The 15,152-nt window shown below is 43.3% G+C and overlaps 1 protein-coding gene across 1 annotated transcript in view; it reads left to right on the forward strand.

The window, feature by feature from the left end:
- sbno2b (strawberry notch homolog 2b) overlaps positions 1-15,152 on the forward strand; it is a 53,107-nt gene that overhangs the window by 8,584 nt on the left and 29,371 nt on the right. The window contains exon 3 of the mRNA XM_079220894.1: positions 708-831. Within this exon, the coding sequence (XP_079077020.1) occupies positions 708-831 (124 nt within the window). The remainder of the gene's footprint in view (positions 1-707; positions 832-15,152) is intronic.

A 15,152-nucleotide genomic window follows, 5' to 3' on the forward strand; every position in this document is an offset into this window, starting at 1 on the left:
TGATACCAACACTGAACTCAGAGAGAATGGTCGGCGCTAATGAAAGCTGGATCTATTGTCTTCAAAGCGGGTAGGAGCTGCTCTTGTTCTTTTATTCTGTAGATGTCTCACTCATGCCCTCTGTCTTCTTTAAACCTCTCACTCCTTCTGAATTGATATCCATGTTGCTCTTATCCTATCTTATCTTATCTTGTATATTTGACAGTTGAGGTTGAGACTCTGTTGGCACTTCAGGCTGTTTAAAAAAAAAAAGAAGAAGAAAGAACACACTTTGATTTAGAGAGAAACAAGAGCATATTGCCTCTCTCCGCTGGCATCATGCCATTCCATAATTTAATTATCAGACCGTCGCCCACAAACGGAACTGAAAGTGTTTTCACCTGTTGCACTCGTGCGATGTGCTGGAATGGCTGAAAAAGCACGACTTGATAAAGAACCGATGGCGTTAAGATCATGAGGCGTTACTCCAGAAGACCACCTCCTCTGCTCTGACTGCAACACTTGACCACTCAATCACACAAGATGCTTTTCAGTACCCCTTTCAATTCCTCTACTGGCGCTGCTTATTGCACAGAAATAGAAGGCTCTGGTTCTACTTGGCAGCTGTAAGGCGTAAATGTGTGAAACTGTTTAACTGCTACTTCTCCTGTTTTCTTCAACCTCATTCAAACTAAAGCTCTTCTCCCCCCCTCCCCCCTCCTTTACAGGCAATACCACTTGAACAGCAGCACTACCACCACCACTCCGGATGTGCACATGGACATGTACTCGGGATTCCCTGACGTGGACTTTTCCAGCCTCAACGTCCCTAGCAATGGAGACTTCCCCCAGGTTCGTTTCATGTTGTTTCATTTACGTTTGCTTTAAAGTAACACTGACGCATGTCGGAGCCGATATTTAAACACTGTGAGATGCATTCTAGTCCACCCATCCCTCTCTGTCTTACTGACCGTGCCTCCCACCCACTTCTTTCATCCTGTGTTTCATGTGTATTCAGCTCGGCTTAATTTACCAAAGAGCGGCCAGATTAAAGGCTGGTGTTGTCTAGACGAGTGCGGCGGGGCCTGCCCCGTTCCTGTCAAGGCATGTCATTAATAAGACACTGTAATTTGACGTCCTTCTCCGCTTCCACACTTTATCTTCAGAAACCGCTGATAGGTAAAAGCCAGAATCTCTTTGTAATGTTGGAGTGAGTCCACAAAGTGAGAGATGTTGCTGTATAGATCTTTTTTTTTTTTTTTAAGTGGATCATTTGAGTGTCTTTGGGATTATCCCCAACCTGTGGAGGTACGGCTATAAGACCAGGACGTTCATTCCAGGGTGCATAATTGTTAGACGTGGACACCGAAGTGAGGCTGCATGCTTCAACTCGCTCATGTATTTACCTCGCCATTCCTTAGGCGATTACTATCCGTCATTTGCATTTTCTATTTTGGCGCACTTGTGTGTCCGTCCAGCCAATTCCTTATCGTTGGAGTCATGTGAATAGGATCCAATTGTAATGACACAGGCCAGCGAGTTTCTAATCTGAGGCCTTATTTGGGTTGAGCTTGATGAGAGCCGTTATGGAAGCGCACTAAAAAGAAAATATGCTATGATGATGATGAGTTTTAAAGAAAGGCAGTCATGGGTTACCGAGCAGTTTCCCCCCTTTATGATTAGCCTGTCTGACGGTAGAGAGGGCACGGCTATTGGGGTGTTTCCTGGTTCAGCGTGAGGCCAAAGCAGTAAATAATAAAGGATGGAAAAGGCATTTCCTAACTCGATTATGTGTTTTTAGTAGTCTCTCTTTAGTAGACTTTAATAGTCTCATAGGATCGGTTTAAACTGCTGTTTGTCGTCTCATGTATTTCTTGTTTTCTATAAATAAAATCACTATGCACATTGCTGGATAAAGAAACAGTGATGACAAATGACGAGAAAAAGGTTGCGTTGCTGTATTATTTAAATACATGAATTTCAACATTCGCAAGACTGCAATAAATTCAATCTGATACCTTTTTTTTTTTTTACATTTAATTAATTCTAACGCACGAGGGAAACACGTAAACTTAACCACAAAATACTATAAATGAGCCAATTTGGCATTGAGGGATGTTTTTTTCTTCTTTTTCCTAAACTGCTGAGTGCTGGAGCTCAGTTGAGTTTTTTTGTTTCTCTGGAGTCTTTCAGCCTGAGGGTTTGATAAAAGCTTACGGCTATATTTTATGAAATTTGATGTTAAGGAAGGTTTTTGCCAAATTTAAGTTAGAACCTTTCCAGGTGCACATTATAATGCGACTGACTGAATGAGTTCTGAATAGTAGTGTTTACTCATTTCTACATCCAGGCGCCCTTTGGTTAAAACATCATCAGCTTTTGGCTGCCAGAAGAGGTTGCCATTTACCATTTGAGATACAATTCAGCCACATCATCATAATGACAATGTGACACATGTTTACATGTCAATCGTTTGTTGCGGTAAATTGTATATAAGATGCCGGATGACTTTGCTTCCCTAGACTTCACAAATTTTCCTTTTTCATCTGATTCTCTGTCAGCCGAACCAATTTCCACATTTCTCTTTCACGTTGTCGAGCCCTAATCATAGCAGATTTCCATCAGATATTTGTGGTTCTCAAGTGGTTGATGTCCATTTTGAGCCTGTGTTAGACCCGTGTGTGTATATTCAGAGGTTGTTGCACTTCATTAACTCCCACCTCCCAAAAATGTGTGGGAACATGTGCTGTTGTTGACAATAAGCAACATCGAGGGAAGAACAAATAGACGGGGTTTGAAGAACAAAGAAGGCTTTTATATACAAGACAGCGATGCGTCAGCCTGAGCACTCGCGCTGTGATGCTCGGCATGGATTGTGTGATTCACGTGGGGTTTCCCTAGTTTTCCATGTGCTTGTTGTAGCCTGTCTGGCCATAGCCCCCCCTTCCTTAAAAACGTAATTACTAGTGTTCGGGGATAATGTTATACTTGTTGGGTTCACATATTTAGCAATGCAGGACTTCACAGTTGCCATTCTTGTGTAGTTCAGCTGAAGGGAGCCTCGTCGTCAGCAATTTGGTTTCTCGGCAGTGGAGACGTGGAATGTTATGGTTTCAGAGAGAGCGAGAGAGAGGGAGACGTTTTGTGCTTGTGTTGTGCTTTCTCAGCTGTTTTCTCTGGCTTTGGACGCTCCTCCCAACCATGTGAGACAGAAAATGTAAGTCACGGGGTCATCATGACTAATCTGCCACCTCACACCCGTAGCCCTTTTTTTCATCCTCCACTTTCTTTTTCCCACCATCACCACGGCATGCTGACCCGTGCCCAATTTCTTTTTCCCCATCCGCAATTACAGAGCAGCGTTTCTTGTTGTCCCTGCCCTGTTTGAACCATGACGGCACCGAAGACACTCAGGCATTTGCGACTGGGCGGGATTGTCGACGTGATTGTGTAGCTTGTCAGGTGACTCCTGTGTTTATGTCGACCGTTTCCTTGTTTCAGTTACAGCTGTGGAGTCATTGGTGACATCTCTTTTGGTTTGCACGGCTTCCCCGCAGTGCTACAGTTTGTTTACCCCTCCTCTGTTGGAATACCCTCCTTTTGTAAGGAGGCATGTGGAGGCGGATATTTATCTCTAGATCGAGCCACATGTTTGTGTTTATGAAAAAAACACAACACAGTAATTGACCATCTGTAATATCAGTACCGAATTTCACGGTCCTCTCCGGGAAACTTCCCCAGAAATAACGGTTAGGCATTTAATCCTTTCTTGGGAGTTACTGGGAAACTAATGAGCCCCTAAAATAAAGCATTATCAAAACACTGCTTTGGGCACAGTGGAATTAAGATAAACAGTGGAAACTCTGACACAACCGAATGGAGGCCTCACCATATTTTCTGATCTCCGTTAACCTGAAGTCTGAACAAAACATAATGGCAGGCCCTTCGCGAATCTTAAAACTTAGCCGCTGTGGTTCGAAGGCTAATTGTTCACTTTTCCACAGTGCCACGTGTGCACACCTGTCTCACGTTTGCTCATGTGTGGATCTAAATTCTGTGACCTTTTTTTTTATGCAGAGCGTCGGAATGAAAACAAGACTTACTGGAAGACCAAAAAAAGGAAAAAAAACTCATTCACTAACCACTCTGGCTAACCTCAAAGACTGAACAGCACTTTGCAAGCACGCAGATTAACACACACACACACACACACACACACTGTAAACTCCATGTACTGTACGTACACGCGAACACACACTTAGGCACGTTTAAGGATATTCACAGTGTTCGTCTCTTGCTGCATACTCTCGTTCTTTCTCGATGCGGTTCCTATCACTACTCCACACACACACACACACACACACACACACACACACACACACAGATATACTCATGTGCACAGTTCATTTCTAATTTCTACGAAGAGTTGATGTGCATTAAGTCTGCTTTTACAGCGCGATTCAGTTTTTCTTTATGTGGAGTCGTAATCATTTTATTCGCCGAAGACTTCATACCCAAAACCCTGAATGTGTATTCGGCCTTTGGCCTATCCTCACTGTAAGTATAATGGTTTCGCCATTATTCTGCGCTCATAGACCAGCTGGAGATTAATAATCGGGTCAGGTGATAGCGGAGAAATGTCCTTTTTTTTAAAGTGGGAGAATCCCAGAGCACCTATGTGGGCATGAGAAGAACCTGAATTTCCACACAGAAAAAGACCCAATTAGTCCACAGAGACATGCTGCAGATGGTCCACTCATTCCAGGGTTATGGTCCAATCAGGCATTGACTTTTGAAACTTTGCAACTCCACAGACTCTCCAGCTGATCCATAATTGCATCCTTATTTTGCACAGATGGGCCTGGATCAAACCCATTAAACTTGCAATTCTCCTCAGAATCCAATTGCTTCTAAAGATGCTAAATTCAAGGAAATATGTATCAATTTGTTTCCCTCTGAAGCGACGGGGCGTAGACGATCATTTGGTTTTCCCCGACTTCTTTCTTGCGGCATGCCAGTTATAATTATGATTTCTCGGTATTTCTCAGTTACTTCCTTCTGAGGTGCTCGAACACTTGTATCGTCTTTTCGGTGGTCTCGTTTAAGGGAGAAAGTTAAAGGTTAATTTGAAGGGTTGTTAATAGGTGCACCGTTTTCTTTTGGGAGTGTGTGCTCCACCTGATCCACTTTAGTTTTAGATTAGCTCTTTCCAGCCTGTGTTTTATAGTCTTTCTGTTCCAAATAACTGCAGTTTTTTAAAATAATTTCCAAAGGTTTAGATCTACTGCACCTTTTGTTTACATGATCTGTTACGCATTGTGTCAGTGCACATGCGTCTACAATATGCTTTCACTTACAAAAGATATTAGTGATGCGGCATTTCCTGCAGCATGGCAAAAGAAAATTGAATGCACCCAGTTGTAATCATAACAGCCCGGGATCAGCTGATTCTAGTACATCTGGAACCAGGAATCAATGATGGACTGGAATCATAATGAGATTAGGGAACCAAATCAAAAATATAATTCTAAGAGCGTGCACTGAATATGATAAGCGGTTCGGGGAATGGAATGGAATAACAAGATCTAAACATTGACAAATGATTCTCCTATGTTGTCTTAAGCATTACGATTGTCAGCAGGATTTTTGCAAAACAGCAACAGTGCACATGTGCATGTGATGATGAGACGCCATTTCTCGAGTGTCTGCACGGCAACAGTGTTTGTTTATTTTGTTGTCTGTGAAAAACCGGCATGGATCCTCCCTCCTTTGAGCTGGGATGCAATGAGGTGTGTATTGAGCATTTAAAAGAAGCTCATCAATGATTCATTCCTCCCCGCTGACCCTCTGTGGCGCGCGCACACACACACACACTCACACTTCAGAGGATTCCCACTCATACCATGATGACTTCATGGACAGGCGCCACTCGGTCTCCGAGAGTCTGGCTCCCCTTCGGTCCGGCAGAGATGGGCATTACAGTACCTCCACCACGCTGACTTGATATCACGTATTCCTGGAAGTCGGGGGTGTGCAAATGGGCCCCTCTATTCCCTTCGTTAACTAAAAAAAAAATCACATTCATTTTTCCTTTCATTTGCGACTACCTCTTAAGCAGTTGAGATCACTTTTCTGTCAGAAAAACGAACGTTACGACACTGTCTTTGATCAGCATCTTGGATTTGTTTTAATAGCCCATTTCCGACCAGATTCCCAGAATGTTTTTTTTTTAAACAATCAGTTCCAGTAAGTGAGAATGACCATCCATGATGAAGTATTTGTGTATAATTGTGCACAGATATAGAAGTAGTGTCAGGCAGACTTTCAGCCTCCACTTGACCTGTTATTACATTCCTGACCACTTCAGCTGTCTGCTCCTTACTTAAGCTGTTAAGAATGCTTTTTTGTTTTTTTTTAGTATGGGTGCTTGGGGAAAACTATGCATGTAGTTGTCAAAGCCCTTTCAAAGTTGATTAACACAAGAAAGCTGAATTATTAGGGAATGTTTTGACAGGCGAGTTGAGTCTGCTGGGAACTGCATGCTCAGAAGTGACACAATGCCCCAATTAGCTAATTAGACAACACCAGAGATGCTAATTAAGATATTTTTTATATATTTTTCCTGACAGCCCACCCTTGTTGACCGATCAACACCCGACAGGATTAGTGCCTTGCATGCAGGGGCTCCTAAAGAGCCGCCCAGCTGCAACGATAACCGATGCACAAAACAGGTTAAAGCCATCATTTGTTGCAGTGTATGTCCCGGGTCACCTGTACGGGAGAGTTGGCAGCTCCAATGTTAACTGCATTGTTGTGGACACGCCTTCCCAGTAAGTCTCCACCCCTTCAATTAGTTTAGCTAATTGTCAGTCAAGAGTCTGCCTGGTATAGGCGATCTGTCTGGGGTTCAGAACGACAGCGTTATAGCTTTAAACGTGTGTGTGTGTGTGGTTTATTTGTCAGTGAATAAATTATACAACTCAAGACTCGAGCTAATTCACCCTGCAGTTAGCGGCCGTTCCGGCTCGGGCACACACCAGGTTTTTTAAAATGTATTTAAAATTGTATTTGAACTGTGTCACACAGATAGCATTAATCAGTCAAAAATGCTTGTTGGTTTACTGTTAAACGGTTATTCATTAACATCCCGAGCCGGCCCCCACGGTTCCCTCCTCATGAGCCGAGGATCATTTATATGCATCGGGAACTACGACGAGAACAGCAGCCCTGAAATTGAGCCTGTGCAGACAAATTGGAAGACAAAAAGCAGAGTATGAAGTCAGACAGGCAGTCAGTCGGGGAGTCTGTCTCTAAATATAATAATCATTAAGTCGAGGTCCAGGCCCATTAAACATAGCGGTAAGCAGCGGGGTGTGAGGAGCGGCCAGGTCCACAGCGCAGCACTGTTTACACTACAAATGCGGTTGAGTTACACCATGTACAGTAAAATGGGCCCGACTGCCAGTAACTCTAGTCACTTACCAACAAAAGCATCATTTCCTGAAAGCTCCTCCCTCCTCCCTCCCTCTCCTCCCCACCTCTCCCCTCCCCTTCTCTGCTCTCTCACTCGCTCTCCAACCACCTTTTCTATTTCTTTTTTCTTTTTTCTTTCAGCTTTGAGGAACTAGTCCACAATCACTATGACTAAGCCCTCTATGCAAATACCTGACCGTCCTGCTGAAGCAGGAAGCATGTTGTAGACTTGCCCGAGTTGCTTGTGAGTGAGAGGACCAGAGTTTGTGTGTGTTTGTGTGTGTATATGTGAATGTGAGCTCATTGCCTCGAGCGTACCTGAGGTAGAGGCAGATGTGTGTTGAACCAGAGAGGAACTGTGACAGGGCTAGTGAGAGTCCACTTTTGGGTGGAAGTGCACCAGCTGTAAAGTGAATACCAACACTTTGACCAACACATGGACGAGGCTGTTGCGTTCAGGGACCTAAGGTGAAGCAGGAGTGTGTGTGTGTGTGTGTGTGTTTTTTAACCCCCCCACGCTGCCGCGTCTGGACCCATGTCTCTCATGCAGCTCTGGACTAAATTGTATTCACAGCTTGGACGACCGCTTCCCAAGGTACTGGTACCGTTTGCTTCTTTAATGTATGACTTAAAATCAAGTCTGTTGCTTTAAGACTTGCTGTTATTTAGTTGACCGTCAGCAATTACACAGTTTGATCAGGAATTGTGCCAAACTGAAAGCTGCTTGTGTGGCGAGTTTTATTTTCCTTATCGAGGGACTTCTAGATATGACGTGTACTTATGGCTGTGTTTTTTTTTATTATTTTAACTTCCTTGAATGAATCTTTAAAATGCTTCCGTAATATCAGAACAGTAATGGGGGAAGGTCTGTAAACTTTCTCCACTCTGTATTGTCTGTCTAGACTAGAGCTTGGCCTACATTGGAATTGAAAAAAAACACATTGCACTTTATTGAAAAGTTAGTGGCAAGTTGGTGCTCAACTACATAAAAGTCAATTTCAAATAAGAGGTTTCCTGGACAAAGACTGAGCTGCATCCAAAACTAAAGAACATTTAATGTTATTTTAAAAGAGGACTAGGTGTAATTCCCTATACAGACAACACTGGCATTGTCCTCTTTCAATAAACAGCATATGTGTGAAAGAAAGTAGCCCAGCTGTAGGGTTTTGGGCTCACTGTTGAGAAGCTGGCAGCTTGTCAGCCCGTGAATTTCTTTGCTGGCAAACCAAAGTCAGTGACCCGCTCTGCTTTTTAAGACTCCCGTTCCTAGCCAGGAACTATGACAAATGATTATCCGCCTCACTCCTCGCCGTCTTCCAGTAAGTGCGAGAACCTGATATCTTGTCAGGCTAAATAGCACTCTTGTCTGTTTACTGGATGGCTGTTAAATATGGCCATTGTTGGACTGCACTGCAAATAGATCTTTACGTCTACATTGTGTTTGTGGAATTGTAGCTCGAAATCGGTTTCATGTCTTTATTGGATTGCTGGATTTTTTATTTGACTCAATTGAAATCCGAGAGTTGTTCCAAGTAGTTTATGCTTTTAAACAACAAGATTGTGTTTTTCTCAGACGAAAAAGTCCTGTTTGACATGAACTCAGGTGACCGTTGATCCTGTAACATGCTGACTCGGACGTCTTTGTCCTCTACATATGTAGTAATATATGTAGTATCCACACATCAACATCTCATCTCTCCTATCAGCTCGTGTAACAACACGGCAGCCTCTTGATGGGCACATGCTGTCGGTTTCCTGGCACTACGTTAAACCTCAAGCACGACCTAGGCGTGCTGCTTACGGGAAGTGAATGAACAATGATGGGGAGGACGAGTGAGTGCATTGGGGTGGGCTGACTGATGATGACTGATGATGAGTGGTGGTGGTGGAATGGGGCAGCGAGAAAATAGAGCATGGATGCCAGAAATGCAGATTTCTTAAGCTCAAAATATTAAACGCCGCCGCCTCGCATGCCCCCTTTACCAACGTGCGGCCACGTCGGCAGTAATTACACCTATTTCATTTCGCGGTTAATATATCATAATTATAATTGCAACAGTGGAACAGCTCAGAGTGGCGCGAGGCGAAGAGTCAACATAACATGAGGATCTCCCAGATAATTATAGCTGGCTGTTAAAAAAACAATTCATGCAGCATACAAGATGCAGTAAACCTGTCAGGTCTGCAGCAGGATGAATATGTCACAGTACAGGTTTCATCTGTTTCACTTCCTTGATTCCTCTTTGTTTGGATTTTTTTATTTTAATGAATGATCAGATGGGTATATTTATCCCCAGTTTGATTTTGACCAGAATGCTTTGTTTTCCTATCATCCCTCTCTCTCTCTCTAAAAACTGTGAAAAAGAAATCAATGCTCAGTGGGTTTACAGTGGATATAGAAGGGTGCCATAGAAGTGCCCTCTGTATTTCTTGATATGTTCATTTAGCTGTTCATCTCTTTTGTTCTCTTGGATGTGATGTCATCCTGTTGCAGGAGGCATGCTGACTGTTAAATGTGTGTCAAAGTACCTTTTTATAAATGAAATATTGCAGTGCTGTAGAGATGTATATTCATCATGTCCACTGATTTAGTTTGGTGCCGACGTTTTCCCGCAAAAATCACACCATAATCATTTTAATATTTTCACACTACTCCATTTGACACTGTCACATACAACACATACACTAAATATTGATTTGTAACATGTTTTTTTTTCTGGGGTCTTTTAACTTAAGACTGTTCACATGGTAATCAGCGGCCGTCTCGATGAAGACGTTTAGTCGACTTAGCATAGCAGTCAAAGCGGCCGGTGTCCCAGCTCAAGGTTGTAAAAGAGTAAACGCCCTCCTCAGTTAGCGGTTGAATATTGGCCAAATCAACTTACGGGCAACGAGCCCACCCTCCTGAGTCGCAGCGTGACTGCAGGTGTGTGTGAAAGGGTTGCTGGGTGGGTGACACGCACAAGACAAAAGAGAGCCGGGTTATTTAAGGTAACAAGAGAACCTGGGAATATACACTTCAACTTGCCATCTAGAATTGGTCTCTATGAACTATGAATTCACACACGGATATCAACGTGAGAACATGTAGACTCTTAATGGGTCTCTTATTTGAGCAATTTGAGGTTTAAAAAAATAACTAAAAACACCTGCATGAGTTTTTGTTTTAACTATGCAACTAGTGTTCTTTTAAAGTTGCAACACGCTCGCGTTGTTTCACTCCGAACCCGACCACGTCCTCAGTTATTCTCCTGCACGTGACGCCGTCTGCCCCTGTTGCAAGTATGTCGCAATTTCTGCCTAGCTGCGACGTCATCTTGCGTCAACGCTCCCCTCACATCCACTTTTCTCAGCACCGAGTTTGCAGGCTCACACATGCAGTTAGTTCATCGCACATAAACACAAAAGAAAAAAACACAAACGCACACACACACACGTAGTGTGAGACCATGTGAGTCATTTCTTTGTTTGTAATGTTCTTAGTTTCACAATCGTGAATCCTTTCCCGGAATCCCACCATATTTTTGGAGATTGATGTTGGTTCTTTTTAGTCTTATAAAGAAAGAAAGAAAGAAAGTCAGTTGAAGATACAGGTTCAAGCTCCTGAGACACGCCTCTGTGAATTCCAGCGCATCCTTATGGCATCCATTCTGTGGGCTACTTCCTCTTGGGACCAATCCAAAAACATAGCAGATTAACCCTCCTGTTGTCCTGGAGTCAGAATGAACCCAAATTAAATCTTTTGCCATCAAAATATGTTTTTTATTCATCAAATGGTCTGAAAATAATGGGGGTTGTTCGATACTATGCTCTTCGTGATAAAAATTAATTTTAGGTAATTTGATTGAATTATGGCTAATTTATTGCAATTAATAACGTCTGTTGTCCTCTGGGGTCAAACAGACCCCGCAGCACAAAGTGGTCTATTGGGGCAACTCGTCCCCCCATACGGCTTTCCAAAACATCTTTGATCTTGCATGTTTGATGTCTGGAGTCAAGCAACAGCAACAACAACAAACAGGTCTTTTCTCACAGGTGTTGGGCAGCAGAGGCCATTTCACACATTTCATTTAGAGACAGGCAGCACCATGAGGAGGCTTGTGAGCTAATTTTGAACTATGTTGGGGAAAATAATGACCAAGAGGACAATGCTGAACATCATGAGGAGGAAGAATCAACGGATGAGGAGGATTCAGGATCAGAAGTGAAGGAAAATGATGAGGTGATAGATCCAACATACAGACCACATGCTACTTCTTCCTCTGAAGAAGCCCCCACATCACCCGCTGCAGAAATGGAAGAAGGGTATGACGTGAAGGAACATGATGAGGTAGGCTCTGAAGCTGAAATGGAATTAGTGTCAGAAGTGGAGGACTGTACTTATCATGAGGAAGAATCAACTGATGAGGAAGAATCTGAAATGGAAGAAGTGTCAGAAGTGGAGGACTGCACTTATTATGAAGAGGAAGAATCAGCTGATGAGGAAGAATCGGAGGAAGAGGACCCAGCTGTGATAGAAGAATATTTCCAGTCAAAGGATGAAACCTTGATCTGGTCTTCCATTCCTCCCAGTGACGGACGACACATGTTGACAGCAGAGAGAGCAGAGAGAGAGACAAGCCACCATGGACCAACCGCATATTCAAGGTCTCGTATCGATGACATAAAGTCCACTTTTTACCTGTTTCTGCCCAAGTCTATTGAAGAGGTGGTGCTGAACATGACTAACAAGGAGGGGAAACGTGTGTATGGCAACAAGTGTAGAAAGATAGATCCAATGGACCTGCAGGCATATGTGGGTTTGTTGATTCTCGCTGGCGTGTACCGATCCAGTAAAGAAGCTACGGCTAGTTTATGGCACGCCGAGTCTGGGAGGGCAATTTTCCGTGCTACCATGACACTCAAGATGTTTCACAAAATCGCAAGAGTGATTCGATTTGATGACAAAGACACCAGAGCAGATCGCCGTGCACGAGACAAACTTGCTCCCATTCGAGACGTTTGGGACAAGTGGGTGTCTCTCCTGCCGTTGATGTACGATCCAGGCACTGATGTGACTGTGGATGAGCGCATGGTCCCCTTCAGAGGTCGCTGTCCATTCACACAGTACATCCCGAGTAAACCAGGGAAATATGGGATAAAGATATGTGCAGCATGCGATGCCAGGTCCAGCTATGCATGGAACGTGCAAGTATACACTGGCAAACCTGCTGGTGCGCAGTCAGAAAAAAATCAGGGCATGCGGGTTAGTTTTGAAAAATTAAATGTTTTGGAAAGGAATGTTGACATGTTTTATATGTCAGGTAATGAGTTAGAATAAAGTTGGCTAAAAAGTTGAAACAAAGTTGGGTGATAATTTATACTTTATGCTTTATAAGCAATCAAACCAGACTGGGTCATTTTTGACCCCAGAGGACAACAGGTGGGATTATGTGCTGCCATTAAAAAAATTGAAGTGGTTTAAAAACAGCATACTCACTAAACTTTGACATGTATCAGTCTGTGATGATCTATCAACACATGTGACCCTGATCGTTAACTATAGTCAGAATAATTGATAATTACATTTATTTTTTACTCAAAAACAAGGAAAATGTTCATGTAAATGAGGTATTATTGGCCTTAAATTTAAAATAGACTAAATAAATGCCGTCAATGTGTTTGAATGAAGCTGTTATTAAGGTGTAACACAGAATTGGGGGAAGTATCCACTTTAAATTATTTAAATAACAGCCAAACCAGACGGGGTCATTTTGGACCCCAGAGGACAACAGGTGTGATTATCTGCTGCCATTAGAAAAATTAAAGTGTTTCAAAAACAGCATCTGCACTAAACTTTGACATGTACCAGTCTGTAATAAGTCAAATATTCAAAATAATATAAAGTCAAAATAATTCATTTCATTTAATTCATTTCATTTAATTTCCACAAAAAAAAGTATACTTTTTTTATAAACAAGGTCTATTGGCCCTAAATTCCCAAACAAAAAGAAAAAAATGTGTTAATGGGTTGGACTGAAGTAAGACTAAAGGTGTAAAACAGAATTAATTGACAATTTATACTTTATGCTTAGAATAACAGTCAAACCAGGTGGGGTCATTTTTGACCCCAGAGGACAGCAGGTGTATGGCAAACGGGAGGACATTACGAGGGTTAAATCTCTCTCTCTCGTCCCATCTCTCTCCCTCTCTCTATCTGTCTCTCTCTCTCTCTCGTCCCATCTCTCTCCCTCTCTCTATCTGTCTCTCTCTCTCTCTCGTCCCATCTCTCTCCCTCTCTCTATCTGTCTCTCTCTCTCTCTCTCTCTCTCTCTCTGTCATGTCCTCTCTCTCTCTCTCTCTCTCTCTCTGTTTCTCTTTCTGTCATGTCCCCTCTCTCTCTGTCTCTCTCTCTCTCTCTCTCTCTCTGTCTTTCTCTCTCTCTCTCTGTCATGTCCTCTCTCTCTGTTTCTCTTTCTGTCATGTTCCCTCTCTCTCTCTCTCTCTCTCTCTCTCTCTCTCTCTGTCTTTCTCTCTCTCTCTGTCATGTCCTCTCTCTCTGTTTCTCTTTCTGTCATGTTCCCTCTCTCTCTGTCTTTCTCTCTCTCTCTCTGTCATGTCCTCTCTCTCTGTTTCTCTTTCTGTCATGTTCCCTCTCTCTCTGTCTCTCTCTCTCTCTCTCTCTCTCTCTCTCTCTCTCTGTCTTTCTCTCTCTCTCTCTGTCATGTCCTCTCTCTCTGTTTCTCTTTCTGTCATGTTCCCTCTCTCTCTGTCTCTCTCTCTCTCTCTCTCTCTCTCTCTCTCTCTCTGTCTTTCTCTCTCTCTCTCTGTCATGTCCTCTCTCTCTGTTTCTCTTTCTGTCATGTTCCCTCTCTCTCTCTCTCTCTCTCTCTCTCTGTTTCTCTTTCCTGTCATGTTCCTCTCTCTCTCTCTCTCTCTCTCTCTGTCTTGTCATGTCCTCTCTCTGTTTCTCTTTGTCATGTCTCCTCTCTCTCTCATGTCCTCTCTCTTTCAATTCGATTGGCTTTATTGGCATGAATGTTGGAACAACAATATTGCCAAAGCATCAAGACACAGTACAAAAACACAAAAATATACAACTCTCATGGGCAATAATAATAATAAGATTGAAAGAGTACAGGTGTGTGTGTGTGTGTGTGTGTGTGTGTGCGTGTGCGTGTGCGTGCATATGCTCATATGTCCTCTCTCTCTCGTCCTCTCTTTCTGTCATGTTCTCTCTCTCTCTCTCTCATGTCCTCTCCCTCTCTTTTTTCTGTCTCTTTCCTCTGTTCTTTTTTAGTATTTTCTCAACTTTCTCCCATGTTTAACTCTGCGTGTCCTTCTTCGCCGGAGAAAGAAATACAAATGTGCCAGATAGATTACTTTGCTGGCAGGTGCCGTGTGGATCGTAGAGCCTCGTTAGCTTCTAGCAGTCGGCTCGGTGCTGGTTTCGGGGCTCCCCTACGCAGAACATCCAGCGGAGCAGTTCTTTGAACCGGCGCCGTCGTTCGGCTGCCAGCTGGGACACTTGACATGGCAACCTTTTACTTTCCAGAACATATGGAAACACTGGAAAATTCCAGGAGGCTTGTAAGCAGCGAGCAGCCTCCCGGCTTGCTTTACTCAGACTTGGCACGGCATGAAGGCTTCCCTGTCAGGAGGTCGCTGGACCGGCTATGCCACCCCGATTGGCCCTCGTGGAGTCGGTCATGGATAGGCTA

This window comes from Taurulus bubalis (assembly GCF_910589615.1).
Source record: "Taurulus bubalis genome assembly, chromosome: 7".
Lineage (NCBI taxonomy): Eukaryota > Metazoa > Chordata > Actinopteri > Perciformes > Cottidae > Taurulus > Taurulus bubalis.